Source organism: Thermobia domestica, chromosome 9, assembly GCF_964235325.1.
Source record: "Thermobia domestica chromosome 9, izTheDome1.hap1.1, whole genome shotgun sequence".
NCBI lineage: Eukaryota > Metazoa > Arthropoda > Insecta > Zygentoma > Lepismatidae > Thermobia > Thermobia domestica.
Genome location: NC_137462.1, coordinates 204,667,752 through 204,680,132, shown reverse-complemented (window position 1 = coordinate 204,680,132; position 12,381 = coordinate 204,667,752). Strand labels below are relative to the sequence as shown.

The 12,381-nt window shown below is 34.7% G+C and overlaps 1 protein-coding gene and 1 long non-coding RNA gene across 6 annotated transcripts in view; one reads left to right on the top strand and one right to left on the bottom strand.

Annotated features, from left to right (window-relative positions):
• The window catches only part of THADA (Thyroid adenoma-associated protein homolog), a 130,992-nt gene extending 122,865 nt beyond the window's left edge, over positions 1-8,127 (top strand). For 2 of the 4 annotated variants that reach the window (XM_081725780.1, XM_081725778.1), the window contains one exon: positions 4,814-8,127. In XM_081725780.1, coding sequence (XP_081581906.1) covers positions 4,814-5,314 — 501 coding nt within the window. In that variant the 3' untranslated portion in view covers positions 5,315-8,127. The remainder of the gene's footprint in view (positions 1-4,813) is intronic. The other 2 variants (XR_014126826.1, XM_081725779.1) reach the window with 2 other exon arrangements.
• LOC145660559 (uncharacterized) lies at positions 2,285-12,375 on the bottom strand. 2 transcript variants are annotated; one of them, XR_014126828.1, is made up of 3 exons: positions 12,250-12,375; positions 10,170-10,298; positions 2,285-2,752 (listed from the first exon to the last, which is right to left on the bottom strand). It is a non-coding gene; the product is annotated as an uncharacterized LOC145660559 (long non-coding RNA). The 2 variants fall into 2 exon arrangements; XR_014126827.1 differs by lacking the exon at positions 2,285-2,752 and having other exon boundaries at positions 9,270-10,298.
• Between the last annotated feature and the right edge of the window lie 6 nt (positions 12,376-12,381).

Here is a 12,381-nt window from a genome sequence, read left to right as displayed (position 1 = left end):
TAAAGCTTTACATGGGATCCGAACATATATGCTCTCACCCGAAATCGAATTCTGGTCTTCCTGTCAAAGGTGCATACACCAACCATATATTCACTAGTAAGTTCTGTCTTACACATTTTATTTTGTATGTATATACTTTATTTGAAATGTATATTCCGTGTTTTGTAATGTTTTGGACGGTGGATTTATTGCTGAACAGATCCATAAGGCGGTGAATGAGTCGTCTTGGTTAACAAAAGATTGGCTACATATCAATGAATCCTCCCTTGAAAAATTTAAAGATTTTGATGTTTCGGAACTCTCAGCGGGTTCCTTCCTCAGTGGCAAGGTAAAAAGGATTAAAACGGAAAGGAGATAAAAGGAGTAAAATCAGGAATACATACTACTATATAAAAGTAAGGTACAAAAAAGATCCAGAGATGAGCAGAGCAGAGCGAAAAAAAGAATGAACTGAATAAAAAGAACGTGGTGTCTATGTTAGGCCACTATTGCCAGATCCAAAGTATGCATCAAAGGTAGGTACCTAAGTTCGATCAATGTTGCCAGTATCAAGGTTCAATGCAGGTTTGTATTTATGAATAAAGAACGATTCTTTAATTTCCTTTTTTTTTTTTATTTTTTTATTTTGCTGAACCTATTACCTTAACCTGTTTAATATTATGTGAATGTTGTTTTAGATGAAGCGCTAAACCCGACATGCCTTTTTCTTGCGACTTTTTTGATTGTCTAACATGTTCCTTCACACGCGTGTTAATATTACGTTTAGTTTGGCCAATGTATGAGGAATCATATTCGCAATGGATGCGGTAAATACCTGCCTTATTTAATGGATCGACAATCAGCGTACCCGTTTTTTATTCCGTGTAGAATAATTTTAGGTATGGGTTATATTTCTTCATAAGTTTTATTTGATCACTCTTTTTGCTGACGTACAATTATTTATTTATTTATGAACAGTTCATTTCTGATATCCTTTAGTGTATGTTTCTCCTTTGGTACGACGTAGTAGCAACGCATTAGCGCAGTTTTGATTTCATATTCCGGTTATTTTCTGCATTGTCTTGCTAGTCTTGTTTTGGTGTTCCCAGATTTTGTTTCGGAAACAACCTTTACAAAGAGAACTTTTTTCTTTTTGTGTTGGTTACTGTATTTTGTTTAGGTTACCCAGTAAGTGTTTGCCATATTGACATTGCCATCATATCTTGTTATGTCAAGAGCGGCTGCAGATTTGCCTCGCTCTCTCCAGGGATGGACTATTTTTCTGAGGCTGTCTTTTTCTCTCTTTTCCACTTCATAAGGTTGTGAAAATGTCGGTAGTCGCCGCATAGTCCATGATGATCTTGCTGGGCTGCAAGGGACTGTGCTTTTGAATGACAATAGTTATATAAATATACTAACCATCTCACAGTGATTTTACTAGCTCATTATTTGGAGTCGCAGTGCTATGTCCTCATTGCTGTTTTGGTTAGTGACTGCTTAGTGGCTATTTGCAACTGACCTCTATATTCAGAGGCCGTTCACTATCCGCCAATCTGTGCCTTCCTGCCTGCCATGAGCTAGACTTTCCTTCGTCAATAGCTTCCTGATCTGTAATGTCCAAACATTCCATATGCTGTGGAATTATCTTTAGACAGCTTTTTAATAGTCTTTCAATAATCCCTTTTTTTTTTCTAGTTTTCATATTTTTAGATCTTCCAAGTAAATGGCCATGTTTTTAACGTTTAATATAAGTACACTATATCAGTCTCTGAATGCTCAAATATTCGTGATTGATTCAAGGACTAACGTTTCACAGAAAACTAAACTACTTTGTCACGAAGAGATAATCTACACATGTTATTTTCGATTGAATCGTATTGAAACTTGCATCAAAGAATGTTTACCTTTATAATATATATAATATTTACCTTTATATTCACTTATCAGAAAATAGTAAATACACTTCCACACAACACAACACTTCACCAAAGGGAGAAGGGAACGGGGGAGAAAGTAGGATAAAGGAAGAAATTACAAGCGGAGAAACTAGGAAGAGTCCACTTGTTGCTGTATTTGAATCCAGACACTCCAAATAGGAATTGAATTGAATCGGTGAGTTGAAAAAGGTACACATGCCAAAAACATAAACTTTCGGAAAACTAAGGAAAACTTTTGTGGGAAAACTAATTGTTCTACCAAAACATTTACTATTGTCAATTTGTACCGTTCAGTGTAGCAAACCCATTGCACATGGTACCTGTACATAAATAGTTTTTATATACCATATAATTGTGTAAAGATGTTTAGGAATATGTTCCTTTTTCAACTCAATGTTTTTAAATGCACTGCACTTAATTCCAATTAGTTTGATTATTTTAAACAGGTTTCAGAAATAAGTGAGTAAAATTTTTCAGTCTTTGTACAAAGGTAAACAAATTTATTTCAATACTGTTAGCTACACATATTGACAGAAATAACAATGTTTTCGGATAAAACAATGGTCATTGTTAAATTTTTCAGAGTAGACAATCGTCAATCATCTTGATCTAGTGAATCAGCAGCTGAAAAACCAAAGCCTTGATCGAAAACCATTATAAAAACATGTTCTTTTTTAGTTTTACCATCATTAGTAATTTTTTTATGTGATTGGACCACACCGAGCTGCGAAAAAGTGCTGGGATAATAGTATTAAAACGATTTATTTTACTTTGCCATTGCAAATTCTTCTTTCTTTGTTATAAGGTCCAATGTCATAACATACCATAAAACATGTCTGTAATAAAGATAGAAATACTTAGATTAGGTTAGATTGTATTATGAAGTTTCGTATTATATTCAGATTGTAGTTAGGATAGATAAGTTCAGATTAAGTGAAAATAATCTAAACTGATGTACAAAATATAAAATACAGAATAATAAAATCTACACGTTTTGTAGTGTCATTAAGCATGTTTGATTTAATTTTGATCTTCAGGTCTTCACAGGTACTGCAGATACCGACCTGAGGTCTGCCAAATCGGTAACCAAAGTTTTTCTTGAAATATTCCAAGTAAAACTCATACTTCATTACATTCTTCAAGTCAGGAAATTTCTCTATGAAAAGTTCATGCATTATTGCCACATTAAGCTGAGCATCGAGATATGTGACTGATGTAGACGTATAGTGTGCAACATATTTAGGAAATGAATCAATATATTCATGTATTTTAACTAGAAGTGAGGCTGGAATAGCATTAGAACGGTGTTCGTGTTTACCTCTCATGTCAATGGGGAATTTTCCAGAAGCCAACATCTTTGTCAACCTAATGACAACTTTGTGTGACACCGTATGAAGGCCTATGTAAGCATTGAAGTATACGTAATGCTTCAACTCTGCTTGTACCTTTCATGGCAAAGTACTTGAAAGAAGACTCGTATTGCTTTGAGTTTTCATTTGATGGCCTGTGCCTTGCAACCTCATGCCTCTCAATTAGGTTCATTATTAATGTGTCATGCTCGTTCTTAGGTCTGCCACTATATAGGGTTTTAATAATGTTCTCCTTTTCTTCAGTATAGAGACTATCCATGTATATTTTCCTACAATTACAGTTTGGGCCGGTTGTTTTGGCTGGAACAAGAACGCCTGCTGAAGTTACAAACTCTTCACCTCGACGCCTTGCTAACTTTTCCATCTCCCGTACATGTTTTTCTTTGTTAAGTCTACCCTTTGTACGGCTTGGTTCACCACTGTCACTGTCTGTTTCTGACACTGTTACTACGTTAAAGCAAAGAAACACTAATAAACTTCACGACACTACTTTTCGCAATGATCTTCACTTTCCACCTTAATCATAACCAACATGACCTTAAACAACAGCTCACCTGCTAAGTCATAACGCATGACTGAGCACTAGTGCTGTGGTGGGTGCCTCCGGCACTAGCGAGGCTGTGAGTTGAAGAAGGGACATATTCTTGGAATCTGTTCCTTCTTAAACTCAATCGCATCTACATATTTTTGGCAAGCTCATTTGCAATAGTGAAGTATGTTTCTTTTTCTGTTCAATGGCTATAGATACGTCCAAAGAAGAAAATGGCTATCTCAGTATTATTTATTATTGTTTTCTTCCTATCTGATGAAGGATTTAGATATACCGCTTAATGTAGTGTATTTTTTCTTTATTGTGTGATAGTGTTTTTACTATTATCTTGTAAGTATTTTATTTCCCACGTCACTTGATCGTTCCTTTTCCGACCTCTGTATGTGTATGCAATGTTAGGTTAATCAAAGCTGTTCACTTATTAACACATTAATAGTTTTATTGGCGTAATTAGATTTCAACTAAATACATTATTATCTTTAAAAACAATGGTAATCATAAATCTCAAATACTAATAATAATAAAAAACCTCACAGCATCTGGCACTTCAGTGGAATCAATATTATTCCTCTAAGAAGCGCATCTCTTTGTTTTCTTCTCAACTTATAGTATTTCAACTTCTGCTGTAATTCGTTTTATCAGTAGTGATGTGTTTGTTGCTTGAGTGGAATGCCTTCAGGAAAATATTTGAAGTTTTACTGAATCGTTTTCCTTGACAGTAGTTAATTCTTGATAACAAAAATTTCTTTGTTATAAAGTTAATCCACGTGCAGCGATTGCCTTGATTTTATATAATCTGAAATATTGGAGAAAAAATGCGGAAAAGCAAAAACTAATTTAAGAGTCAGTAATATATATATATATATATATATATATATATATTAAATCATAAGTTTGACCCATCTCTTACAATTCGCTAGTCTTGCGTCTTTGCAAAATAAATTTTTATCTCAGTTTTTCTTATATGTTTGTTTCAGGATGAAGAAAGAGTATTTGACAGAGGAGAGATGAATGTTTATGCTGAAGACATAGTGTTAGCTGATATTGCTTTCAGTGCATTGAGAACTTTATTTTCGTCCTTAGATAATAATTCTGAAATATGTTCCTCTCTATATATTTGTGACCTATTACGCTCAAATCTGCCACAGGAACTCAATCAGTGGTTTAAAAATCGGAACATATTTCCAGAGACAATAACAAGTTTAGTGGATTGTCTTGAATATACAGGAAAGAGGACATTAAGTCAAATATGTACGCTTGAAAAAATAACATCCGCTTCCCAGTTTTCATTAGAGTCATATTCCAGCGTGTGTCGAAATGTGTATAAGGTAATGCAACTGTTCAAGGTGCTGTATGATTTGAACGTTATATTTCTTATCTATATACAATTAAGAATGAAATTGGAAGATATCTTTAAAAATGGTGGAGTAAATAGTTTGTTGAGTTGCTTCTTTGCTGGTAAAAATGCATTATTATAGTATTGACAGTAAGATCGAGTAATGAACATTAAAGTTAGTTATTTAGCGTGTGTTTCTTTTCAATAATGTGGGCTTTAGATGCAACACATATCCCATATGAAAAAAACAGGCACATGTACAGGCGCATGTAACACAGGCCCTTTATCCACCTGTGGGACAGGCACATGTGCAGGTGCCTGAAAATGACCCCAGTTTGAACGCCCTACACATGCATGTTGAGCAAACATGTACAGGGCATGAACAGGTATTACTGCACAGGTGTTTGTATGGTAGATACCCTAGTAGATCTACCATAAAAACGTATGTAAAGTGCCTGTCAGCGAAGAAGACGTGCAAGTACAGCCGCTGTACCAGTATAGAACATGTGATGTACATGTCATGTATAATGTCTGTAACATGCATGCTGAACACAAGTTATACGCGTGTATGATAAATAGCTTTTGCCTGGTACATGTGAAAAGTACTTACGAAACATGCATGTAATGTATGTATACATGTAAAAACCATACATGTGACATGCATGTTGCGGGTATGGAAAACATCTGCTGCTTGCATGTAACAGGTGGAGAACATGGAAAAACCATACATGTGAAATGCATGTTGCGGGTATGGAAAACATCTGCTGCTTGCATGTAACAGGTGGAGAACATGGAAAAATCATACATGTGAAATGCATGTTACAGGTGGAGAACATGGAAAAATCATACATGTGAAATGCATGTTACAGGTGGAGAATTTATAAAAATTGTACATGTGACAGGTACATGCCACATACATGTTACAGGTTTGGAAAGCCTCTGCTGCTTGCATGTAGCAGATGTAAAACATGTAAGAAACATGTGCTGTACATGTATTATACATGCGCGAAACAGGCCTGTTGCTTAGATGCTTCATTGCATGGAAATAGAATGTTAAGGTATGTAACATACATGTTACAGGTGCATGCCCCATGTATTGTACAAGTATATAAAACCTGTTGCCAGCAAGGAAACAGGTGAAGTACATGCGTTGTTACATGTACGAAACATGTTATGTACATGCATTGTCTCGGCATTATACAGGCATGCTATCAACACATGCACCGGAAGTGCACTTAACAAGCATTGTGTATATAGATTACATGCACGTTGTGTTAACTAAAGCAGATAAAATGATAGCCATGCATGTAAAAGTAGAAAAATAGATTTCTGAGAATTAATTTGCACAAGTACTGCATGTGATGTACACCCATGTCCAAAATTATTGTCGCATGTCTATAAATATGTTTTTGTAGAAATATAATTTTATAACGAATTCGCGCGGTATTTCTTATAATGTTAGTATGTGTATAATCAGCAGAGACACGTATGTGGCAAATTTAATGTCAAAAGAGCAGTAAATAAGAACAATAAAACGAAAATGAAACTTCTTTGTCCATTTAGCAATATTTTGTTTTACTCATTCTAATTTTCGTATGTATAATTCTTTTCCCATGTAATTTACCACAAATATACATTTCCCGATTATACACATAGTATCAGTATTAAAAGTACCCTGCAAAATCATTATCAAATTATATTCTTCCAAGAAGACAGTTATAGATATGCGACAATCATTTTGGACATGTGTACATGCAGGGTAACATATAATACTGAATAAGGAATAATTATGCAACAAATGACATTACGAAGAGTAATGGAACTAGCTTTTGAGGTCGAAACCTAGTTTACAAGTGTGCAAGGAGAAAAGAAAATATATACAAAGTTTTGGAACACGCATGTAAATTAGTTCTTACTTGTACTTCATGTACTTGCTAGTCTGTAATGTACAAAATCTGTTGAACATTTTCCTTTCCTCCTTGCACGCCTATAAATGAGTGAAAGTCAGTATTGTTACTTTTCGTAAGGTCATTTCTTAAATACTTATTCTTCGTCTATTATTTTTCTTCAAGTATATGTTACCCAGGATGTACATCCTATGCAACAGTGCTAATTAATTCTGATTTTTTCTACTTTTATATGCTTGAATACAGTTATTTTATCTACTTTAGTTATATGCCATGTGCATATAATCTATATACACAATGCTTGTTACGTGCACTTACAGCGTATATGTTGCTTACGACATGCCTGAATGGTACTAGGACAATGCATATACATCGCATGTTTCGCACATAAAACAATGCATGTTTTTTACCTGTTTCCTTGCTGGCAAGAGATTTTACATACCTGTACAGCATTTGACATGGGCCGGTAACATTTGTGTCACCTACATGAACATTTAGGTTAGCACTTACAACACTTTCGTTGCTTACAAGGAATATTTAGGTTTCCTGAGAGCGCAATACATTTACAAAACATTTTTCGTACATGCTACTATGCTATACGAAACAACGATGGAAGAACTGAGTAACGCGAATTTTCGACTAAAATGCCATTTCCAAGAAGCAAGTTTAACAGGAAATGCCAGAAAAACTATGATTAACGAAAGATATTTAGACGCAATCCTGTTGCCTTTCATAGTTGTTTCATATAAGTACGGTTGTTCCCCTTTATTTTTGCTTATACTTTATTATCTTTTCCTGTTTGGAAGCAAGGTTTGTGTAAATCAGTCACCACGTTTGGACCCGAAAAGAGACCTGGATAAATTTTATTTCATGTCTTACTGTCTGAATGGTAGTTTTATATTTTGAGTAACAAAGCAATTTACGATATACTCATTTTTCTTCCAAACAGGTTTGCTGTGTATCGCCAGCGAATTTTTTGCAACAAAGAAACAAATATGTTTAAGATTCGTTTTGTTCATTAAAGAAATAATAATCATGTTGCCTTTCATAGTTGTTTCATTGAAGTACGGTTGTTCCCCTTTATTTTTACTTATACTTTATTACCTTTTCCTGTTTGGAAACAATGTTTATGCCAATCAGTCACCACGTTTTGACCCGAAAAGAGACCTGGATAAATTTTATTTCATGTCTTACTGTCTGAATGGTAGTTTTATATTTTGAGTAACAAAGCAATTTACGATATACTGATGTACACAATTTATCGTTTTTCTTCCAAATAGGTTTGCTGTATGTCGCCAGCGTGAAATTCAAATGTATTTACAACAAAGAAACACACACGTTTAAGATTCGTTTTGTTTATTAAAGAAATAATGAAATGCTTTCATACAAATGTATATTATATAAAGACTGAAAATACATTTTTTTAAATTCTTGCAAAGAAAACACAATATTTTCTTTGTTCCATCGTTTTATATAAATTATGAAAATCTTAGCAGTGAATACTAAACCAAAAGCAAGTTTACAATGTTAACCGTGCGTCTAAACAAGGGAAGTATCAATGAGCTCATATTGAAACCTACCGTAAAATTTCACTGAGGAAGGAAGTCCCACAGAAAAAACACACAATAAAACAACTGCGTTTTTGAAGTGGAGTTAACCTAAATGGCAGATTGAAATGTCGCGTATCCATGTCGACAATAGCACAATACGTTCAGTACCACCCCTTGTAAACTGCCTGTTAATAATAAAAAATCAATAACAACAATGTGGGTACATACTATACCTAAGGGGAAGTCGTACGGTAAGGTGAACCTTGACAGCAGCCATCTTGAATTTAGGTCAAGTTTTGTAAATAGGAATAGAGCCAAATGATACATGATTTTGGGTAAGAATTTAAGCAGAAAAACAATGGTAGCAATAGTTTTAAGATACATGCATTTGGTAAAAAGTTACAGTCATATTTATTGTGTATGTTTCCATGTACACAACTCCCGAATGAAGCAGCTGTCCAACAATTTGTAAAATACAAAAATATAGGAAACACCCTTTATATTTTCCCAATTTGTCCCAAATGTTGTTAAGCAAAGGTACACACTTGTAGGAGATTAGTCGGCAAATTTGGTCCAAATTGGTTGAATAGGGGTGGAGATACAAGCCGGAAAAACGAAAATTCCATTGGAAAAATACAAAATAGTTTAAACACCATGTAATTCTGATGATTTGTTTGAAATTACGGTGGTCACAACTCAATACTTTCGAAAGCGTACTCTGAAAATATGGTTCAAATCTGTTGAATAGGAGCGGAGATAGACTAGATAATACGAAAATTTAGCCAAAATCGTTGATAACAAAATTCTTATATTAAATGCTGTATGTGCAATTTTCCTCTGATCTGTCTCAAATTTTAGTAACATTTAGTTACAAATTTTAGTTATATTTCAATAGCGACAACTTACTTTTGGGCAGCTGCTTCATTCGGGAGTTGTGTGCATGGAAATATACACAACAAATATGCCTGTAACTTTTTACCAAATGTACGTATCTTAAAACTATTGCTACCATTGTTTTACTACTTAAATTCTTGCCCAAAATCATGTATCATTTTGCCCTATTCCCATTTACAAAACTTGACCTGAATTCAAGATGGCTGCTGTCAACTTATTTTCCCCGATTTTTAAGCCCGCGTAATTGGGAAAAGGGTCAATTTGTGGTTTATCGGATTGTATCGAAGAATAATGGTTGTTTTCGTCCTTTTCTCGTGAAGAACAAGACGATGTACTAAGGCTATTACATAATGTACCTTCTCGTTGAGTGCCAGGAATTTCAGTGTTTACTCTCTTAACATGTAAACGCTTATTCCACCTATATCGTGTTTTTCTTGGTACCTGAAGCACCGAGGGAGTGGGACTGTTGCATGCAACATATTGTTTGTAGTTTCGTTTCATTGTAGTTTATAAGTTAACGTAACTATATTTTAAACACGTATAATGAACATGCAAAAAGTAACTACAAATAACTCAAAAGAATATATATACACTGTATCTACAAATTACTATTATACTGTTGGTATGAAGCAAAATTAACACAAACTCTACTGATCATCTTGATCCTTCTGCTTGTCTCCGTGCCTATTCTTCCGAGCCGCCTGTACACATTTGTCCGTCATAGCTGCGTGAACTGCAGACGTCTTGGTATTAGGAAATTTGAGGAGAACATAATCTGTGATCAAAGAAAGGTCTTATCAACAAGGATCTTTTACACATATACTAAGCTGAAAATATAACGAAAGAAACAAACTCCAAGTTAAAAAAAAGTCATATATTGAACAATGAACACTGATTGTAGGAGGTGACTGGGTGGACAGTAGAGAAACTAACAACTACAGATATAGTTATTGTTAAGAAAGAAATAGTTACATTCTGTTTAAAGAGTATTTTAGAAGTGTATTTATAGTTTTTACGGCTATAAGATTGGTTTGACTTAGTTTAACGTCCCACGGTTATGTCTGCTAGACTAAAGGAGAATGACCTGCTGATTATAGTGGAATCGAAACTACTTCGATCGTTCAACTGTACTTCCACCGGGAATCGAACCCGGGACCACGCGAACAGAAGTCAAGCGTGCTAGCCACTAGACCAAGCGAGGGTTCTTTACAGCTATGAGTCAAGTAGCGATAGGATTGGGTAAAGAAGTGGCAAATTAATTGGCCATAACGTACCATTCAATCCTGGACTGATTTCTTCTCATTTCAGGTCATGTCGGTGACCAAGAGAAGGGTTCAGGTGGATCAGTCGGAATCATGCTAAGTGTAAAAGTTAAACAAGTACAAAACTTGGAAAATTCGCCACAGAAACTTACAATTTGTTCACATACGTTAATGGAGATCAGTATCTATCTATCACGCGTATTCGAGTGGTTCAAGAATGTTAAAGGAAGGAGGGACAATCCAAAAACCCACTGTGACAGAGAATGTGTGTAGAAAATCGGTACAATTGTTCGAAACCGCTACATGAAAATTCGAGCAATTACTAACACCAATAAAGAAACAGTAAATAGAGTTTTACACGTGAAAAAGAAGTGTCATAAATCCTCTCGCACCAACACAGATTGAATTGCAGTACTGACATTGTTCAAAACAAAAAAAAAAATTATATTCGAGGTCAAATTAGAGGGAATTCGGGTATTGGCGAACCCGTCATCTAAAGCAGACCCTCCTTTTTTTATTTTGTCGATTTTCTTGAAGTGAGTTGGCAACATTATCAGAGAACGCAAATTGCTTACTCTTATGTCAAAGCTTTCACTGAAGATGTCATTGAATGCAAATAAGAATACGCAAATTTATGTCTGTAGCAGACTTCAAAACTTTCGAACGGTTAAAAAGTCTTTCCTTATGTATTTAGTTTCATTTAGATTCATGTTATATTAAGAACAAATAGGTGACATTGTCTTGACTAGACCTTACAAGAACATCAAAACCATCATGTAAAAATATTTAATTACTGGTGGCGGATAAAGTGGACCCCGGCATGGTAGCTAAAGTGAAGCAGAGTCCAATTTGCTCAACCTTTCCAGCAGTGCTCCTTTAAAGGTTCTTTTACTGAATTAATGACTGGCATAACTTAAAATGTGTAAACTTAAAGCAGATATAACTGTTGGATACACAAATGCACACATGTACGAGTTTCTCAAGTCATTGCAGTATTGTTATAGCCATTGGACAAGTCGGTCATTGGAGTTCTGAAACGTTTCTACAATGGAGAAATCATAATGTACCTCAGACCTACAGGTCATCCTATCACTCACTGTAATTTGACAAAACTTTGATAGGACAATTAAGGTTACAGACCGGCGTCTTTAATTTCTCGTTCAGCACCTTTTGTGCTACAGGATTCTAGCCCATTAACAGAAGACCCCAGGGATCCACTTTATCGGAGCAGTTTCAAAATCAGCAAATTTTCACACTTCCAGTAAGGAAGAATTAAAAAATGAATACAGCATAAGCTAAATTATTGTGCTTAAACATGATACAAATAAATAAAGAATTGTTTTGTTATTGATTTATAGAAGTATCAATTTGTATTTAAAAATATAGCCCACTTCCTCCATGATGTACTATGCAAGAAATGCGAAACAAAAATTATAAGTAAAAGGCATATGAAACCTAACATACCTTTGATAGCACTAATAATATCTGGAGACAGTGTTTTCTTTATTTTGCCACGACCAGTTATTGAACTTGTACTAAGCTCATCATCATCAAAAAAGCACGACATAAGATTTCTCGTGAGCTTTGTAGCAGAAT